The sequence below is a fragment of the Empidonax traillii genome, unplaced genomic scaffold (assembly GCF_003031625.1).
Source record: "Empidonax traillii isolate 1590-97213 ecotype Southwest subspecies unplaced genomic scaffold, ASM303162v1 scaffold125:size1524877, whole genome shotgun sequence".
NCBI lineage: Eukaryota > Metazoa > Chordata > Aves > Passeriformes > Tyrannidae > Empidonax > Empidonax traillii.
The window spans coordinates 618,006-639,281 of NW_020955318.1; the positions used below are offsets into that span (position 1 = coordinate 618,006).

General features: G+C 40.9%; 1 protein-coding gene across 3 annotated transcripts in view; it reads right to left on the reverse strand.

The window, feature by feature from the left end:
* The window catches only part of PPARGC1A (PPARG coactivator 1 alpha), a 372,463-nt gene that overhangs the window by 57,027 nt on the left and 294,160 nt on the right, over nt 1-21,276 (reverse strand). For 2 of the 3 annotated variants that reach the window (XM_027883347.1, XM_027883350.1), the window contains exon 2: nt 8,237-8,416. In XM_027883347.1, the coding sequence (XP_027739148.1) occupies nt 8,237-8,416 (180 nt within the window). Of the gene's footprint in view, nt 1-8,236; nt 8,417-13,453; nt 13,649-21,276 lie in introns of those variants that run through there. The other variant, XM_027883349.1, reaches the window with a different exon arrangement.

Here is a 21,276-nt window from a genome sequence, read left to right on the forward strand (position 1 = left end):
AAAATACTCTGTTCTTCTGATTATCGTCTTAGTGATTAGAAGTACCAATTATGGACCAGCACCCCATTGTTTTACTCACAGTAAAGCACAAAAGCACAGATGTGTGTGAGGAAATGGAAGTATTATTCCAGTGCATCACACAGCTCACGCTTCATGACAACACCAAAATCTCAATAGGTTTTGGGTTTGTGCTTTCATAAACAAAACTCAATGATTACTGCATATGGTAAAAAGTAAACTCCAATCATGGCCCTTCAGAATCATCACCACTGCAAAGTGCTAATTAATTTCTCAATCATTACGAAGCAAGACTGTTGCTTCATTGTGTCAAAATGGAAAATTCAGCCAAAGCAACCAGCTATGCATTGCAAAGGGGATGATTTCCACCGAGACCTGAACCCAGCCTTCATGGCTGAGTGTGCACGCATGCACAGTCAGAGCTCCGTGCCTGCCAAAGCTGCAGCCCATCACTTGCAAGCACAGGCATTAGGATCCTGTATGCACCTGCACAAAGGTACTGAAATAAAAATCAGACACTGGAGAAAAAGAGGCCTATAAAGCTGGCAGGGGGACATTCCTCCAGAAAGGCTGCAAATTACCAGAGCATCTGAGTATTAACTACTGTAGTACAACAAGAGCTACAAGTGGATAAGTTTTCACAGACACACATACACTCCTCTTTCTATGTTTAATCTCTTCATGGGGAAAAAACTGGTTTGACGTGATTCAATATCCAAATTTTCTCCCTGCAACAAATATACTCCATGCAATTTCCTCCTCCTGACCTACAAATGCACAATAGGTTAGTGGCACCAAGGAGAAAAGAATTCCTAAATGAAGCCTTGTCATGATTTTATCCTTCTGTAATAGCATGGGTCAGAGTTAATGTTAAGTGGGATGGGGCAGCAGTGGAAGAGCATACGAGGGTTAAGATGGACCGTTTAGCAGCAATTAGCAATGATGCATAGTGCAAAAATAGCAACAATTAAAAAATAAAAGTTACACTAGAAAAAAAAATAATGGAAATAAATTTAACTATTTAGCCAATCAGCATTTGTCTAAGAAAGGCAAACTTTCTGTTGTTGTTGTTAAGTAAATGGACAAGAAAAAAAACAGACGAATTGTATCAGAAATATTTACTTCCCACTAGCAATGAGTCAGGGAGTGTTTTTCTAACAAAAGACAGAGCTACTGTCCCACATTTTTGTGACCCTCTCTGCAGTTCCAGGGAGGAAATATTTAGTTCAACATTATGGTAAGCTAGAATACGGCTCTATTTATGTGACAAGTTGACAACATACAATTTCATGCTTGTTGAACTGATCTGTGTTATATATTCACTGTGAATATTATGAAGCCTCACCATTATAAATATGAAACAGTATACACTTATTCAAAATAACTCCAGCAGTAGCAATTTATAGCTTGGTTGTTTGTGTGCTTATGAAGTCCAAATGCCACCTTAAGAAGCTGCATCTCACTAAAACAGATGTGGAATGTGACTGTGACCAAAGTGGATTTAAGATGACCTCTGTGAAAGCAGGCTATTACATTTTCGTTTGTATGGCAGCTGACACCAGTTTGTATTTAGCTATGTAGCCACTGGGAACACAGTGTAACAAAGTGTCCTCAAGGGCTGGTTTTAACACAGGCCAAGACATCCGCCTAATGACCTAATTAGCTCACTACTGTTCTGGTGAGCGGCAGTCTTCCCTCTCAGAAAAAGGACAGGTGCTCTACAGAGCAACAGCACAGGGAGCATCTCAAGCCAAGGCTGCTCCAGGTGAAATGTCTCCTTAATGGGACTGCGAAGGGGATCAGTTGCCTTTTCTTGATCGTGCGCCTGGGGAATGGTCTTGGTGGCCTCATACATCAAACAATAAACTCTCAAAGCAATTTTTTTTGCTCATTTGGGACTTCTTTCCTGCCTGAAGGTTTCAACCAAGATGCCAGGTTCTTGCATTAAAACAGAGATGTGTTTAGACAGTTTGTAGTTTGTCCAAGCAGGAAAGAAAAGGGAGCAGCAGCACACCTTGCTAACACTAGATACAGAGCATTTGCATAAACTCTTCCCAATTACATAGCAGCTGGTTCAAGTAAAATAAATTCCACTTACTGCTTGAGCCTTTTTAAATGTCAGCATAGCTAATCATAGATTATAGTTTACATATATCATCCCACACAGACAAGATGTTACTGTGCTGGTCTTCTATTTAGCAGACGCAGAGACCTGAGTCAGGCCAGAGACACTGGAAAAGGTAATGCATACAAACACGCAAGAAATGTGACATTGCTCCATCAGGAATATAATGCTTTTACCAAGCGTCTGCTGTTTTCTTTCCCTGGAACTGAGGGTCTTTCTCCTAGTCTCACAAGTGATTTTTATGATACATTGTTACCTTTTACTGTTCTTATAAAGTTTCCTATCCCAAATCTGCATCTTTAGCCTTTTATGTTTATTGTTGTATTAAACTCGCAACGCTGCCTGTTTCCCTACTAAATCTATCCCATAACCACATACTGTATGTTCATTTCTCTAGGACCTTAGTAGCTCTTATCTGTTTGCTTTTATGATCTCTTATGAACTGTTAGGAATAGCAATTTGCAGCACTGTTTGTAAAGTCATCTCAGCCTGAACTCAGCCTTCCCCTTTTTTGCCACACAGCGATACTCTCTGCAATGAAATCCCATTTGCCACAGAAGCATTTCATTACAGGAGGCATTTTAGAGGGACAAAAGTTCCCAAGTACACTACGTGTGCCTATCATGTAAAACACTCTATGTGTATGAATCCAAATTTCAGAAAAACTACTTAATAGAGCAGGAAACTACATGTTGATAAGAGATGGCCCTGTTCTGCTTCCAGATTCACCAATATGCTCTATGTTACTGCCCAGAGCTATTTTGTTTGTGCCCTCCGAGTCCTCAGACAGGCTGCTATGTCATGCATACAATCTCAGTCCTTTCAAGTGCTTTGACGAGCTTTATTCTGCCATTATGCCATCTAGAACATTAAACACAATGTTTAAGTTCTATGTTAAATCATGATCAGTTCCTATTAAGTGTTCCAAGCTCCTCATTTTTATCAACAGTTACTTTATTAAATCCTTAATAATATAGATGGAATAGTTAGTTAATTTGTGTGTTGAGCCATGGATGTTAATTTGTAAACATAATAACATACTGCAATCATTTGCATAATAGCATTTTAATCTTTTTAGTAAAAGCTGTAATTCCCTACAAAGTACGCTGCAGTAGAAACTAAGTGACTATTGGTAATAATAAAAAAGGCCTTAAAATTCTGATCCTATTATAGTGTTGGAACATACCCAAACTGCTACCATAATCTCTGAAATGTTACTGTTCTCTGATTTAGGTGTCTGTGTCAAGAATAAAAATGAAGTATAACTGGTAGCAGTAGACTATTTCCTAAATGTAATTTAGTATTCACTAAGCACCAGCACTTTGCAAATAGCTCTGAGGCTTTCCTTCAAAGTTCAGAGCTCTAGTTATGCATATTGTGTGAGGTACACCATGCAGCTCACCTCCAGCCTCTGTTGTGCTGAATAGATGGCTATGATAAATCATGCTGATTTGGCACTGAAGGGCATCAGCCATCAAGGATTTGACTACCATGTCTTTTTTTCCCTGAGATTATATCTCCTTGAACTGCCTGCCCTGGGCTACTAGTTTTGGAGAAAATTAAAAAGTGGAAAAAATGTTAGGGAAGGCCACTACAGAAAGTCTCTATAGGTTCAGTTCTCTGGAAACCCATTAACACCAGTCACAAGACTGGCAAAGAAAACACTGGTGGTTGTTTAAAAGTCAGGCCAAGTCATTTTACGCAAGATCTGGTAATTCATTAATCAGTCTGGCTGCAAACCTTGAATGAATAACCTGCAATGGTGAAAGAGGCTGGCAGCACCACAGAACATGAGGGAGCTTATAATCTGAACCAATGCCCTGGTGATGTTTAAGGATCCCCTCAACACTCATCATCTTCCTTATACAAACTCTTCCAAATAAATAAGAAATCATTTATCTCCATGAATTTCCCTGCTGCCAAGGGCAAGACAGTCTGCATTTCACTGTGCATTTCTTTTTCTCCTCACATTCTCATTGCTTGTAATACAAGTACTTTTTGGCAGTCTACATAGTTGTCTTTTTAGGTTTTCCAAATACATGGCACACAGAACGGCATTGTAAAGTAACCTGGGCTACACCTATACAGAACAATTAAAAACAAAGTAATCAAACACAGTGAACATCTCTCTGGAAAACAGAATTATGTAAACAAATTATGTAAATAAATGAAATCTGCAGAAGGGCAAGCAAAGTGGGTTTTCTGAAGTCTTTTTAAAGGCTAAAAAAAGGGTTTTGCCAAGTACAAGATTTATGATTTTACACAGCCTCATTTTACTTTAACAGGTAGTTAACGGGCTGCATTTTCTCTTAACATCAGTTATTTGCAAACAATGCCAACAAAGAGATACACCCACCATAGATATCTTCTCTCTCCATAATGCTAGGCATGGGTCATAAATAATTTTAAACGTGGCTAATCTTACATGATATGGTATAATATATATGAAGAAGCCTTGAGGAACAACAAAAAATTTTTGTGAACAAAAAGCTTTCTCACTAGTGACACATTAAGTTGTACAGTTGTTCACAATTTCACATTGCATTGGCTTTGAGAATGAAAAACTAACCATTCTGATTTTCTAAAAGTAGTCAAATCAATTTTTTTACAAATATAATTTTTTTAAGTCTATTTCTTCACAAAAGCAAATCATAAAAGTGAATGGTGCAGTGAACCGTCTAAATAGCTGGTCTTGGGTGACTTGTTAACTATTTACTTGCATGAACTTGTGTCAATAGACAGTGCCCTGAGGGGCAAGAACTCCTTCATTTTATCTTTCCAATAGTCAGAGCAACAGGAAAAGAATATTAGGTAAAAAAAAGAAGTGACGAAGCTGTGAATAGAAAGAAATCAACTAATTCATAATGTACATAAGTACAAACATTGATAAGGGGAGCCTCTGCGCTGGGGCAGACAGTCCAGGCTTGATTTGGGACTAGTATCAGTTACATTGGGGTGAGCAGAATAATGCAGTGATGAATTAGGTGTGTCTGCAAAATACTGGTGTGTTTTAATGCTGGAAAGGCCAGTATCTCATCACACCTAAGCAGATGAGAGCAGGGATTTATACTCAACACTTAAAAACTATCTAGACTAATTGGACCTTTATCTCACTTGGCTCCTGGTTGCTACCATAACTATTAATAATTTCTAGTCTGTGAGCTCCTGGTAAGCTTGTGGGTGCTTGGCTCAAGCGAGGTTTCAGGAACATAATTTGCAGTAAGACCAAAAATCCACTTTCTAAAATACAAGTCTTTCTTAAAAAAAGTGCACCAGAAACACTCAGGAACTTTGCACCATCCCTCACCTAGACAATGCCACACGTATTGCATTAATACCTCAAAGAAGAATATGTTTCAGTCAAGGTTAGGTTTGGCAATTAACACTGTACAGCTTGTGCAAGTAATGCTGCTCTTGTACTTCCCAGCATTTCTCATTCTGGTTCCTTCCCCTCCACCCCAATAGGCTGTATTTCTATTTTTGTATCACAACAAATCATCTGGAAGCTTAAGTTAGATAAAAAATACTATTCCCAGAATGATAAGAGAGAAAAAAAAAAAAGCAAATTGGTAAAAAAAGAATTTATTTTCTTTTTAAAAAAGCCAATGAGGATCAATATGGAAAAATCTAGAGACTGCCAAATGGAAAACTGCACAAAACTTTCATTCTCTCAGCTAAAACAAATAGTTCCTCACAGACTATGTGAGATAGTCTCTGGAGGAAGAAGACATCTTCTTCTGATCTTGAGCACCCCCAGTCGTCACATTACAGAGCGGCAGAGGCAAGAAATAGTGCAAGGTATCCAGCTGCATGATGGAGAATGGGGACAGGGTTAATGTATGGGAGGAGAAAATAACTGTTTCATTCCCATCTTCCAAGGCCAAGCAACCAAGAAATGTAAATGCAACACACTATGAAGCTGAAAATAGCCTAATTTTGCACTGCAGTATTGTAAAATACCATTAGGGTACAATTTGTGCCTACAGGTAAGCATGGGCCAAGCTGTGAGGTCAGAGACAGCGATGCAGCCTGCAGCAGAAGTCGACCGGTGTGAAGAAATCCAGGCATTCGCAAAGAAAACAACAGAATTCGTGCGTTTGGAAAGAAGCAGCATATTTAACTTCCAAACTATTATTTCTGACCTATTACTTGCTTCCTAGGTGCCTTCCTCCAGCTGCATTCCCCATTTCTCTACACATCCTGTTTCTCCACACTGGGGTACCTTGTCCTCAGACATATCCAAATGTGCCCATAAGAGGTTACCCCTAGTGAGGAGTACCTCATGTCACCAACTCCCAGTGAGGTTAACTACTAGCCTATCTGGTTGTCTTGTGTGCAACATGCTTTGATTGTCAGAACAGGAATTATTTCATATAGGAAGTGATAATTCCTATACAAGGCATGTAGGGGAATGGTCACTACCTGTCTGAGACAACTTAGTACTCTGCAGCTGTAGCCATTAGAGCATCCAGGCAGTAACACACAGGGTAAGCAACAACTCTGTGCTCAAGTTCCACTGGTTTTATTAGAATGATTTGTGTGCTTAGAATTGGTAAATACTTACTCGTATTACCTATCTGGAATTTACAGTCAGAAAGCCTGCATCTTCAACCTTTTCCTAAAGGAAAATGGCTCTGCATTTGGCTTTTGAAAAATGTGGAAAAATATGTCTCCTCCATTACAAAAAAAGCAAAACCAGTCTATATCACACTAGCTGCAAGTGTGGTCCCTGCCCCCCTGCCTCCCTGCCACCGACCATCCAAACCAAGTCACCAGCAGGCCATACCCTGCCTGGGGCAGTACAACTGCAATTCAAGAACAACACACGGTCTGGAAACTTTGTAAAACAAGGTGCAGAACACTATACAACTAAAGAAAAAAGCCTAAGCACAAGACTTTGCAGGCCTATTTTGATTTGATTAAAATTAATTTCAAGTTTCTTGGATGTAAATCACAGAAACTGAATAGAAAAGGACAGTTTCTGCTTTAAGTCCAGTGCAACTTCATCTGCATCAGGGAGATCACTGTGGGTTTAGAGTCGTATACAAAAAACAAATAGGATTTTATTCAGGACATCACCCTAAATAAGCACCTTATGATGTTGTTTTAGTTAATTTTTTCCAGCCTTTAAATTCCACCATGATAATTCGGGGCTTCCCTGAGCCAGTCGACCAGCTGTACTTCCTGGAGCTGTGGTACCTGCTGTGTGAGAGGTAGCACCCGTGGCTGGCTTTTGCACAAGGTCTTCCTGCCAGCTAATCAATTTATTGTCCAATTTCCTGGTCAGTGGACGATCTATAGCCTCTCCTATTACCAAGGAGGGAAGAAGGTTAGGATTTAGGAGGGGCACAGCTGCCCGAAACCATGAGGCGGAGAATTATGAAGGCTTTACACAACAAAAGAAAGAAGACTGGAGACGGAGATAAAGACACAATAACCCTCCTCTCATACACCCTGATCCCCAAGGCAGAATTAGAAAGAAAACATTTAAATCTCTCTAGTACCCTTCGACTTTTACTTTTAGACTGCTCTCCACCAGATCTACAACTTCTCTGCCAAATCCACCCTTTTTCTCCCTTATACATCAACAACGAGGACCTCTCGATTTGTGTGCAAAACAATCTTGCACAGTAAGGTTCTGAGTGGTAAAAACCTTTATTAGAAACGTTCCAACTATTCATCAATTAGCTGCTGTGCTGCACTCTGCTTCTTGCCGAGGAATTCAAGTAGAAGACAACAAACAACTTTTGACTTTTGTTTTGCTTTGTAGCTGACAACTGTGCAACTCCTCGCCGTGACACCACAGGGCAGTGTGCTCTAGGCACTCTTTAGTTGTTTTCTTTCAAAAATCCAAAGTTCCATTTAAATTCTTTCAAGGCTTCCCCCCACATCCCTCCAGATCGCAGGTAGATCTGCAGATCATGCAGATCAAAGGAACCAATCAGATCCCTTAACACATCACCACATTTGTTGTCTCTTAATGGGGGAAAAATAGTAAAACTCTTGTCCACTAGGGTAACCAAAAAAAAAAAAAAAATCAGAAGAAAAGCAAGCAAGGACTTTGCAATGTGTACTTGCATCACCTTGCCTTACCTCAAATATATTGGCGGGTTCATTGCTGTACTGATTGGAGATGATCTCTGACTGGTCACTATACCACTTGAGTCCCCCCAGAAAGCTGTCTGCATCCAGGTCGTTCACATCGAGTTCAGAGAGGTCAAGTTCTGGGAGATCTGGGCAAAGAGGCTGGTCTTCACCAACCAGAGCAGCACACTGCAGGATACAGCAACACAGAAATAGTTTCATTAATTACCAGGAATCTATTAACTTTAATATCATGTGATAAGAATTAAACCTCAATTTAGCTATGGCACAGGGTCACTAGGATTGATTTTTTTTTTCAGGAAAAAAACACTGAAGTATTTGATCATCACTAATACTATACAGGTATGCAAAGAGTAGGGGGAAACGGCAGGGCATAAGCTGCCTTCTCTGCCACATCTCTGTCCAGGGACAATAACTTTCCTTCTCCCTACACTTTTAGATAACAATCATGTTCAAAGCTTTAAATCCAACAGCAGAGGCCAAAGCATGTCCTTATTCTCCTGCTTCAGAGCAAACCAGTGCAGGTACAAGTTACAGATGAATACCTCTGGGCAAGGTCTGTCACGCATTTCCTGATGCATTCAGGTTAAAGAGGCACAGCCTGTTACAGCCTTCAGCCCTGGGGGCTAGCTCAAGCTGGAGATAGTCACACTTTCACTTCTACAGAACTTTACCACAATCCTTGCGGTCAGTCATGATGGTGGTCACCATATGGCATAAAGAAGTACGGGTTAGTGATGCTGCTGTGCTCTGTTCCCGGTGCATAGATCACAGCCACCCAGTTACATATCAGGGTCCCAGCAAAAGGGCGGCTTGAAATATCCTGATATTCTCCTTTGGGTGACAGGCACAGTCAGTTCACACAGCCTTTCACCTGCTTGGTGTGAACACATCTGCTACCCCAGACAGTTCCCTAAATGTCCTGAGAGAGAGGATGTAGTGAGAGAACCAAATGGGTTTTCCTCTTATGGCATCCTCTGATTCAGTAATCCTAAAGTAGAGACGGTCTGTGAAACATTTTGATTGAGGCAGTAAACAAAGTCCCAGGAATCCTCTTCAGCAGTGCAAAATGTTTTGTCTGCACAACTTAGGAAGAGAGTGAGGATAAATACAAACAAACCTGGAATCAGTATCCTTTTATATGCTAGTATGAAGCTAGATAGGGTATCGACTGACCTACTATTGAAGAAAAAATTAATAACATATATCCACTTTAGCACGGCAGTTGAAATGTTAAGAGTATCCTCCGAAATCATTTCCAAATTATGGAAAACATGCAGTAACAGTTTGGCAAATAGCTGGGTTCCATATGTCAATGCTGCTCAATTAAGTGATTCCTCCTGCACTGTACCATGTATCCTTGTAATTCACCTCCCAACACCTACATCGATACGTGTGTACGGCAACGCACACGTAACGCTGCAAAGGCACCAGGCGCTGAATGGTTAAAAGCCATCTGAAGTCAACTGAGTCTAAGGACATCCACCCTGAGTATTTCTAGCAATGTGTTATGGATGGCCAACAGCAGGACCTTCTCGACTCCGGTCAGTTGACTGGGTGGTTTGAATGATTTCCCAACTTCTATTTGGACTGAAGTCAATGCAGAAAGCGCCACTTTCTGAAGGCAGATGTCTGTAGGGCACTAACGCAGTGTCCATGGATGTGAACTGCTCAATACTGGTTATGTCACTCTCACAAGGACCGCCTTTCACAAGAATGCAAGCGAGAGCTGCTGAAGGTGCATTTCATTGAGGTTTTTGTCCCTGTGAAGCTCAGAGCGTCTGCAGTGCGCGGGCTGGATGCAGCAGCGCAGCCGTGAGCAAAGATTTTGTCTGTTGGCACAAAGACTTGGTGCAGCTGGTGTGAGCTATAATTTACCAGACAACTTCTACATCGACCAGGACACTAGGAGATAATCACAGAACAGGCCAAGGGGCAAGGAAGCTGAGAGGCTGCAAAATGAAGCTCTGAAATAGCAGTTGTTTTTCTTATTTAAGGAGCTGCAGAACTTTAAAAAGTCAAAACCCCACTTAAGTAATCTTAACTGCACACAATTTTTTTACCATTATTTTGGGCATAGGAAAAAAAAAATTAGAGGGTTTCCTTTCTTTTCGTGCGAGACACAACCTTCTGGCAGCAACCTTATAATACAGAGATGACCTTTTTTGATGCTTGGCCGAAATCTCTGATCTCATTAAAGGATAATCTAGTTTTTGACTGAAAAGGTAGATTCTCAGCATCATTCTCAGGTTTGTGTTGTGGAGGTCAGTAGCTTATAACTGATGCCACAGACTTCTAAAGTATCCTGCTGATCTCTTACTGCTTTCATTTATAAAAATAGCTTCACTCTGTGAACCACCTACTTAAACATGTTTACTTTTGGTAATCTGCATTTTTAAGTTCCTACAGTGGGCTTTTGAAGCAATATAAACAATGGTATTAACAAAAAAAATTTCTGCTCATCACAGCTGTAGTGACTGCAATGTCACCTAAGACATGTAACTGCTGAAATTAAGTATACATGCCTTGCCAATGTTGACATGATAATAAAATCAATGTTTCTGAATATGACATTATGCTTCTAATCTGAGACACATTAGTAGCAAGTGTTCCTGTTATTAATTTATATTTGGCCTTTGGATGATGCCAGATTTAACACTCCAAGTCCTAAACCTGTCCTCATCTGACACACTGATATTTACTGTTTTCCTATACATCTGTAACAGGTGCACCTGCATTGCTAGCACACATTTTACTGTCTTCCCACAGTTATTTGATATGATAGTTATACCATAACTATAGCATTAATTTTACAGTAACATTTAGGACGATAAAGCAGCCACTAAACACAAAAGGCTAATTACTGTGCGTTATTTCACTCCAACAGACCTTTTTTCCTCTTAGTTCAGGTGCAAACAATAAATTAGCTCAACTGCACTGATGGTAATGAATCATTATAATTAAGTATAATTCTCCATTAACCTTTTGGATGTTTTTGTGCCTTTGAAGGTAAATTTAAAAAAAAAAAAAAAAAAAAGAAAAAAAGAAAAAAGAAGACTGGACTTGTGCCATATTAATTATATTAATGAAAATATAATCTGCATTTTATTTTTAACAAGTTTTTCAAAGTGCCAAGGGGATGAACTCAGGAAAGAAAGAGAGCCTTGACAAAATGTGTGTCGTGGATTCTCTCTATCAATCTTTGCAACCTTACTGTACATCACCTTCATTAAGCTGTGAAGCACTGGGGACGCTGATCAGCTACAGTGATGCAGGCCTTTATTAAGCAACACGCTGTCCTGTCATTATGAGAGCGAGAATATAATACATTTTACACTGACAGCAAACATTAATGATTCAAAAAATGAAAGCTGCCTCCAGTACCTATGCCTGCATTATTTTAGCTCAGTAAAGGTGATCCCCTGAGCCAAAGCAGCACGCAGACACTAGTACTGCTACAGGAAGTGCAATGCAGGAGCACACTGGCAAAATCCTACCCACAGTTAATCCATCTACCACACAATTAATATTAAGATCAAACCCTTTTTTTCTTCCTTTTTTTTTTTTTCTCTGCACTATGAAAAAGTCATTGACATAAATTATCTGTTACTAGCTTGAAATTACTGCTGGAACTCTAGTGATTAAAATAAATCTTCAGTATTTCCATATAAGCTGGTTCCTCAATCAGCTCCTAGCAGCATTAGGAATAATACATGATGGAAAAATGAAGCTACGGCAGCTGAGACCCATGCTACAAGCCAGACAACAACCCACAGGATACTCCAGCTACTCAGAAACAATTAGGACTTTGGAGCCAGAAAGTCATCCACTTACAGCCTTGACTCATAATAGCTACAGGACATATGAATTATCCATATCTATTCTACTTTACCAAGAAATCAAAACAAGATAAGACCAATTACAATATGCAAACAGAAATCAGCGGATACAACAGCAAGCTGCAAATATTTAAAACATGACAAAATGACTCGAGAATCCACACACATGCTCTGCCAGATAGGAAAAACATATTGGAGAACATGGGAACGTTTTTACTTTAGATAGGTAGCTCTCTACAGCATTGAACATCTTATTTAAAAAACATCGCCTGTAACCTGTTTTTCCCTTCCCCATTGCCCGAGGGGACCATTTTAAGCACTTATTCCAAGCCTGAAGCCAGAGGATTAGTTCCTTTGAGCAGGTCTGTATTTGGGATTCCTCTCCATGGGGTCCAAAGAAAGTTTGACTCGCTTCACAAGTTGCCTGAACTTTCAGGTAACGCTCCATTTTGCTGAATGCAAACATGTAGAAATCCTCAAACCTCACATTATACTCCAGAGATTACCACGGGGCTGCTTGCCTTTTTTTTTTTTTTTTTTCCTTTATGAATTGTAGCCAGCAGAAGCTGTGGATTTGATGTATTGCCGTCTATTTTTACACAAGCAGCAGCAGCAGCGGCGGCAGCAGCAGCAGCAGTTCACACAGTCCTGCATAAACTCTATTCTCATGGTTCAATCCTGTTGTCTCTGCTGTACAGTGGGATTTAACCATTTGTTGGACTATTCGGATTGACTGCGAACCCTGCTCTACGGGGCATTAGCTACAGCGTCAGTATTCCAATACCACAAGAAGCAGGGAAACGTCTCCTTCCAGAAATCTCTTTTAAAAAGCATCTAAAGCCAAACAACAGGGTATTCATTCCTGTGTGCATGTTTGTATTCTGCCGCTGATAAACAAGGAAAAAACCTTCGACAGAGCACAGTGAAAGAAGCAATTAAAATTTAAAGCCAATGATTAATTTTAACTAGTTTGTTGGGGTTTTTTTACAGAAACGTTAGTCTTATTCTAAATAAACATGGCATTTTTCCAACCAGGCCACTAAACGCCACTGGAAATGCCACTTCAGACACCGATTCATATCAATATCTTAGAGCATAAATATTGCATATGACGGGAAAGCGAGCCAGAGGCACATGAAAATAGTTTCCAACTGCAGGAGATACTATACTGATGACAGGAGCTCAGCTTTGATTTGCTCAAGGCATCGCAGAGTAACCTTAAAATAACAAACTTACTGGAGTTAAGATAAGATATGGACTTGTTTGCAAAGTATGTTGCCTCGGCCGTCCTGCCAGTTCCCTGGCCAGCCCACCGTCCCCGCCACCGCCCGCACCCCACGCGTCACCCACGCCGTGCACCCCTCACCTCGAGATCACTCCATACAGAGTCCTGGTTGCACATGTCCCACGCCATCCAGCTGCGGAGCAACGGCAGGAAAGCTGGCAAACTACAGTCCAGAGGCAGGCAGGCAGGCAGCAGACACTCATGCAGGCAATGAGACCCTCTCTGAGAGTGAATCGAAGGCACCTGTCTTACTACTGTTCCCCGTCACATGACAAAGCTATTAAAAAGTAGGCTGGGCTGTCACTCATCCAGCCTTCTGGTGCCGCTGCTCCAGCCCGTGACGTCAGCCAGGGGCAGACCCAGCCTGAAGTGAAGTAAATCTTTGCAAAACCCGCTCAGACCTCGGCGGCCGCAGCACCACGCTGCGATTCAAAGCAGATTTCCACGCCACACCCCTGAAACACTGCTCCTGCCGTAGCATAGCTGCTATCCCTACCCATCTTCTCTAATTTCTTGGCTTGCTTTCTTTGTCTTCCCCCCACACCCCGGCACACAATAGGCTGAGCTGTGCTTAATATAAAGAAAAAGTGAAGTGACTCCCAGCCGAGCTACAGCCTGCATGCGAGTAGCCCAAGCCCAGCCTTACAAGTGCCTGCACCGGCTCCTCGGCGCTGCCCCCTTTGGGGAGCCTATCCCACAGTTCAACAAAAGTTACACCACCTTCCAACATTTTTTTTCCATTCGGGGATTTTGCACCTTGCCAAATATTTTGGCTAGGTTAATGGTTTCTCAGCGATAGTTGCAACTTAAGTTAGTTTTCCCACAACAAATGCATCAGCAACACCCCTCACCCCCACCCCAGCATTTCTCTGGAATGGAGTAAGCATCTATAAAAACCATTCCTACAGTTATCTCACCTGCTCCGAGGGGGGAGCCTGATCCTGTTCCCAGCTAGATTACAGTATGTTTAAGCTGTGCTTTAATCACTTCTCTGTCTCGGTGTATTCCCCAAGAAACCATAGCTGTTACAAGCAACTGCCTCAGTCCTGCGCAAGACCACCCTGACCCACACCTGCCTCTCCCTGTAATCTGCCTCAGAACATTTCTATACAAACACCACACCATAACCTTTCTGACCTGGACTCAGCATTTGTTCATTGAAATTAAATAAATTTTAAAAATCTCTTGTCGTGTGAAAATCCAGACACACCGTTAAAAGACACGTCTCCTCATCAAAGTCTTTGCCAGACAACAGGGGCTGCTGCAGGTGCAACTGGTTTATGATGCCCCTTTGCATTGCATACACAACAAACTCCACGCACCAAACTGAACTGCAAAACGTTGCCCACAACAGGGAAAGAAAACCCACAAATAAAGGTCATGTTTAACTATCCCCACCTGCCTGCTTGTCTTATTGTCTTAAGCTGCAGTTTTTTTAATTACCTGGGTGCAAAAAGTCTTGTGAAATGTAAGCACTGGCTCTGTCGTGCTGGGCTACCAGTCAAAGTTACAAAACTATAACTGATCATCCTCCATGTCATGAAATATTCATTTTCATTGTTATTTGCAAACTCGAGTATTCTGAAGGCTAAACGAATTCAATTATTATACAAGAGTATGGCAATTTTGCTGAGAGAAAAAAATAAATACGAAGTACAATTCTTAAATAGCCTTTTTCTCACAGACATTTGAAACTTCAGAAATGGTAGGAGGTCTCAGATATATTCTTTGCTTATTTGTGTTCCCTTGTAATTCATTATTGCCAGTCCTGATAAAATGTATATTTTTCCCAGCTTGTGCTTAAGTTGCAAATCACATCACACTGTCATATTTTCACCAAGCACAGATGACAAAAATGGCATTGTTCTTACTTTACTTAATTAAAAAAAAAAAACACACAGCAAAATACCAAATGACTACAGAAAGCCTTTCCTACAAATAATTAAATTAACGGTATTGCTTTGCTCTCATGACGAAAAAAACCTAATTTCCTTCCCAATTATATGCTGATTTAATGATAAAACTGCAGTAAATTATTAAGATCTGTGGCAAAGGTGAGTACCTCTACCCCCCAAACAGTCAACTGTGAAATAATGCTGGGCACCTGCCTGCCTGGAGTAGAGTCGGTTCTTATTAATTATTATCTGTGGATCCATGGTTGGTGGAATATTCTCCTTCAATACCTACTTATAATTGTGTTCATTGACTGTGCCAAATCCATCATCTTTTTTTTTTTTTTGAAGTTTCATTCACACCTTTTATAGAAATGTATTTACACTGGAACATTTCATATTGCTGTTTTGGATATTTTGACCTGCTCATGTTGTTTCTATTTTCTACATTTCCACTTCAATGCTTTCCCTTCAAATTAGCAAGTTAACTGATAAATAAAAACTGTGACCTTAGCAGTGCTCTCACCATACAAGCTTTAGAGATTGAAGAACTTTTTTAGTGCACTGTGGACGGTGTGACCAATACGTAATAATTACAGAGTCCCCCAGAGCTTTTCTATGGCCACATTATAGCTTGAACTTTCCTGGCAGTTCAGTGTTACCTGGAAGGGATGCCAAGCACGATTCCAACTACAAAAGACTGTGAGATTTCAACAAGGGTTCCCCCATCGCTTGGGAAGAATTTTTTTTTTTTTTAACTGAAGTGTCTAATACCAGCCATAGTATAAATTTACCCACTAGAATCTTTTTTTCACATGTTTTAATGTGGTTTTTGAGCATAGTGATTGTGAGAGGAGAAAAGCAAGGAAGGCAGCTGCAGCGCTGGTGTAGTTTGGAAATGGCGCAGCCTCCACATATGTAAATGAAACCTGTGAAACCCAGCCAGCACCTAAACTGCTTCCTCAAAGGAAACCTTGTCTTCTGAACGTTCCCTAGTAGCTTTAGCAATGCTCTTCCCTCTGTTTTGACAACACTAAAGAATTGCACAATCATCTTTTGTGGGGCAATATCTAAGCACACACACACACATACACACACAGGATATTTGGTTCCATAACAAACACATACAAAGAAAACCCTCCTTCAGTTGGTAAAGTCTTTGGGTTTGTTCGATCCAATCTGCCCTGCTGAAAAGTCCATCATCAGACAACTTCCTCAATCCCTGTATTTCCTCTGGTTTTAGGCTACTCTGTGCTGAGTCTCAGCAATTCCCAAATTTTGCCTTTTCTTCTTTAAGGGTCAAAATTCAAGAAAGTTCTGTTAAGCCTTCTAACAGCATTTGGGCACAAATTTGCAAATCCTGACATATTTCCAACAGGACTGGAAGGTATGCCTGCCTGCAACAACAAGCAATAGAAATCAAAGACTGAAGCCTTCAAGCCCTCTGTCCTTGACTTTTTCCTGGATTTGGAATTGATTTTATCTCTTTCTCCTCTTCTTTCACTCACATTTTCTAACTATGGTCATGTTTTTATTCCCTGTAATTTAGCTTTCTTGAAGAAGCTACTGATTTTGGAGCCCTCATGATTTCAGAATCCAAAACTTAGTCCCTTCATTATGGCACCAAGGAAGAAAGATTTTGTTTCCTTGCTACTTTTCCAGTAGAGGAAGGACAATAGTGCTGGAGTTTCAGCCAGATGAGGTTTGCAAACCAGTTCTCACATCAGTTCAACCCTTTCTGCTCAACCCTCCAAGAGTGAATGGCCTTACAGCAAAAGATCAGACAATGCTGTATATAAAACAGGAATCTGCACTCCAAAGGTGTGTTAGCGTGAATGGTGTTCTATATAAAGTATATGTACCCTATTAATTTTTTATTAGAAATCATCCTTCTGTGCATCTTAACTCTTATTTTTTGCACAGCACTGTATTTGTTTTCTAGTCCATTCTCTCTGTTCCACTTCTATCCTATTTGTTTGCTCCTTTTTTTTTTTTCCCCTCCTCATCTTCTTTTCCGTATTTATCAAGTTCATCCTACCCAGAATATACCTTCAATAGCAGAAGCCAGTGAGTCAAACTCCTTGAACTTCTGGGTTCATTGGTGCAGTAATTCTACAATGGAATAAAGCAGTGTGCCCTCTGCAGTTTTGCTAGGGCAGTTATGACCTGAGATTTTTTTTAACAAAGAAAACCCATGATGGTGCTCTGTACCAGCTCTCTGGAAAGCTCAAGAGATCAGGGCCAAATTAATTCCTGGCCCAGCTCTGGGTCACAGGCTGCTGTCTGAGGAGCTGTATATTTGAGAGTCCAAACAGTGATGTGTTACTGACATCACTGACACCAGGCTGAATTTTGCCATATCTGCCTCCACAGACTGAGGGCTCAAATAAAGACCACTGAATGCCCGGGAAATCACTTGCTTGTTCACATGCAACTGGACCTGATCGTGGCTATTTACTATTATTGCAGATTACCAGATTATCTGTGGTAACCAGGTTTGCAGTCATACAACTCTTTGTAACTGGGTGCTTGTAGTAAAACCCTCCAGGAGTACCTAAGTGAAACAAGAGGAGAACAGGTACCCACTACAAGAAATAATATTTCTTATACTTCTCTGAACATTACACTTCACAAGCATATTTCACTTACTCATTACTAAAAATAAGAAAAGCAAACCACTCAAGCTGATTACATAAAAAATACATTTGCCACTTGTTTCCCCCAAACATTTGGAGCCTATGTTCTCCAGGACCCACATTTGCTGTGATCTGCAGGAAAATCCAGCTTGTCAGGCCTGCTAAAAGCAGCACAAACAATGTCTTTCACTTGGGCGTTACTGTTTCATAGAAAGACTAATCTGTAAAAGAGAACCTATTTATATTTAAATTTATATTTAAACATATATATATGTTTGAGAAACAGAGCCACGTAAACACAGCAGTTTCCTGAGGAGGCTTTTGCGCTTTTTGAGCACAGACATTCAGGCAAGACAAGGAGATAGATTCCAGTTTTGGACCTTCTTGCAGGTTGGCAGAGCAGGCAGGACCACATCAAAATCACAGAGCGTTGCAGATCTTCATCATCTCTCCTTTACTCACCTCACTGCTGATATTTCCTTGAAACAAAAGAAATCATAAAGTTCTTTTTATCCCTCTATCCTTCCACACGTTCAAGTCACGAGAAGAGATCAAAACCTGCTCACGTCTGATGTTATCAGACCCAGGGAACTGTTTTCTGGCATTCCTGTTCAGGGGCTGGGAGCATCTGCTCTGCACTCAGTTGTGCCCTTCCTCTCCTACTCCCAGCCTTGCTGGGATGCTCACACCCTTTCTGGGGACAGGCAATTGTCTTCTCCGGCTTTAGCCACAAAGGGCAGAACCTGGGGAAGCTTCCGGGATACACCTCGTATGGGAAACTCTATGCAGAGCTCTGGCTCCCCAACCAGATCCTTCTCATTACCCCTATTACCATCCACCTTGCACTGTCTTTCCCGGGCACCCAGAGTATTACCCTAGAGCCCTTGTTCCCTGACTCATTCATCATTAATGCCAATCTAGTTATTGCCAACTTTTTCTGAGAGGGATCTGAAAAGAATGAAGAGGATGATCCCATGAACAGTCAATGGATTTGATGTCTTAGGGTACAGAAAAGATCCCCTGATGCAGTCGTAAGCAATCTGGTGGGAGCCAAGCCCATTAAGTAACCATCCTTCACTGAGGCAGCCACCCAGACGTCACACCATGTTTGGGGCTTGCTTTGCCACCTGGCCATTCAGTCACTCAGCCTGGAGGGAAGCTGTGGTGCCCAGGCTGCCACAGCAGCGCAGGGGAACACACTCCCTGCCAGATCCATGCCAAGGCTCACAGTAGCTAGTGGAAGAAAAAACTCTCCTCTCTCCATAACACAGCCTACCTCTTCTCTAAAAGGGCTGGTGAGGTGATTGCAGTGGAGCGCACCCAAGGCTGCAGCGCAACACTGGAGAGAACAGTAGCCTTTAAATACTCTAAAATCAAATCTTGTTTTACACAAAACTGCTATGGTAAAGTCGACATGAATGAAGCACCTTTGAGTGAAGGAACAGAAGGAAAGGCAGTGGACAGTTTTAGTGCCTCCTAGCAATTTTTTTTAATAAACTAGAGATGACAGACAGCCTTACCAACACATCTCTCATCTTCAAATACGACTTTCTTCAGAGAGAGCTCAGTGGAACTGAGTCAGCCTTTTTTCTTGGGCCTAGCTCTTGGCATTTTTCATATTAAAACAAAATATAATGTGGAAATAATTCTGAACTGTAGTCATCTGATAGGATTTCAGTAACACTGCCAGATTCTCTCTGCAACAATTTAAGGCAAATAAAAAATGAAGATATCACACAAAAGATCTGGAGTTGTTGGTGTGTTTTGGGTTTTTTTTTAAAATATGATTATGCATCAAGTCACTCTTTTATAGAGTTATGCCTGCCTGTGGAGAAGGACGAGCTTCTGCAGAAACTCCTGTGAGGGAGCAACAGAGCTTCACTCGTGCAGCAGCCAGCACTCACTACCTGGCCTCTGAAGGTTCCAGACTGCAGCAGAGATCCCCTTCCCCAGCCACCCACAGCTGCTGCACCATATTTTCCTGAGTCAGCCAAGGACAAGCCAATAGGAGACAGGGTCACCTCATCACAACAGTGAGAGCGAAGCAACAGTTTCACGCAGACAAGCCTTCTGAAGGATCAGCTTTGCCTGACCTCTTAACTAGTAGTTTCTGCCAGACAAAATTGAGCCCTGGAGTTATTTTTAGCCAGAACACTTCAAGAATTGCAGTTAACTTGCAATATGCAAACTAGTGACTAGTGCTAGAGGAATCCCTATGGGTTTTGTGGTTCCACTCTCTGCTCAAAAGTCCAATTACTCATTTTTCTTAGAGCTGCAATATTAATCTAAAAAAGTTGCACAAATGGCAAGAGATGTCATCCTCCCTCCATCCCCAAATCAGATAACCAAAATAAAGGAAGATAAGCATTTAGCCTGGGGCTTATTAGCTATACAAAGTGCAGCTATAAAACTTTGGAGGCTGACCCTCCTCCAACGATGCTTTTGACAAGAAATTTGTCAGTGCTTCCACCTCTGACTCAAGCCCAAACAAGCCTGTGCAGAGATGGAATGGGAGAACTGCTAGCCACAGAAAGGTTTGGGTGAGTTACTACTGTATTTTAATTTCATTTCATTTTATTCTGTCCAAATCACTTGCCTGTTTATCTGTATGAGAAAATGCAGTAAAACAAAAGAGGGGTTAAAGTAGCTGGAAGGGGTGACTGCTCTAAATACTTTGGAAGGGAATGAAAATCTTTAAATGGATTTAGGCAGGCTTTGAATCAGACCTTATCACAGAAGGTAAGACCAAGGCAGTTCACACCAGAAACTCCTTCACACATTTCCACCCCTTTTTTTTTTAATTTTTATACGGAAAAATTAGTATTAATCTCTCCAGCTTTCCCCTGTGAATGGAACAGGGACAAAGCACCAAGGTTGTGTCAGCTATCACCTTTTTTGACATCTTTGTTCCCAAGTAATTTAGTATTTGCTGAACTGGTTAGTTATTTTTTTGGGACACTGGTTAGTTATTATTTTGTAAGTAGTTACTAGTGAAGATTCATGGCTCCTCCCCAAAACACTTTTCTTTCACTATTTCATATCTGTCAACAAATAAGGCAAGTTTGCTGCTTCTGTGTTTATCCTTAATGGACCTCTACCATCATAAAATTCCCTGACAATCTGACACAATTAAACATTATTTGTTGTTTCTGCTCTTTTAAGCAGAAGAGCAAGCCAAGGCAATGCATTTAAACAAAAGCATTGAAAGGACCATGTAGGATTCACACTAAAAGAGAGACTTCATCAGAGTGCACCTTTCCCTTTTGCCCACTTGCAGGCTTCTCCTTCCTCTCTGAGGAACAAAGAAACAAGTTAAAAATAAGAAACTGTCTGAATGGAGGATTATTTTAATTTATGTTTCAAGCTGCTATGCAAA